Source organism: Alligator sinensis, unplaced genomic scaffold (genome assembly GCF_000455745.1).
Source record: "Alligator sinensis unplaced genomic scaffold, ASM45574v1 C63695259_1, whole genome shotgun sequence".
NCBI lineage: Eukaryota > Metazoa > Chordata > Crocodylia > Alligatoridae > Alligator > Alligator sinensis.
Window position 1 is genome coordinate 1 of NW_005847907.1, and position 364 is coordinate 364.

The following is a 364-nucleotide window of genomic DNA, read 5'->3' on the forward strand; positions in this document are numbered from 1 at the left end:
CCAGCGCCTGCACACGGGCGAGCGCCCCTACCGCTGCGAGGCCTGCGGGGAGAGCTTCCGCGACTGCTCATCCCTGACCATCCACCAGCGCCTGCACACAGGCGAGCGCCCCTACGTGTGCGCAGACTGTGGCAAGGGCTTCACCGACAGCTCCCTCCTCATCAAGCACCAGCGCACGCACCGCACTGAGAAGTGCTACGACTGCCCCGACTGCGGGAAGAGCTTCTCCACCAGCTCCTACCTCCTGCGGCACCAGCGCACCCACCTGCCCGAGAAGCCCTACCAGTGCCCCGACTGCGGGCGGGGCTACAGCCAGTTCGCCCACCTCACCACCCACCAGCGCGTGCACACGGGGGAGAGGCCC

The 364-nt window shown here is 69.2% G+C and overlaps 1 protein-coding gene across 1 annotated transcript; it reads left to right on the forward strand.

The window, feature by feature from the left end:
* Positions 1 to 4: 4 nt before the first annotated feature.
* Positions 5 to 358, forward strand: LOC106723516 (zinc finger protein 768-like; the record flags this gene model as incomplete). The annotated part of the gene is made up of 1 exon (XM_014527814.1): positions 5 to 358. A coding segment is annotated over one exon (354 nt), but the record flags the coding sequence as incomplete, so codon positions are not given.
* Between the last annotated feature and the right edge of the window lie 6 nt (positions 359 to 364).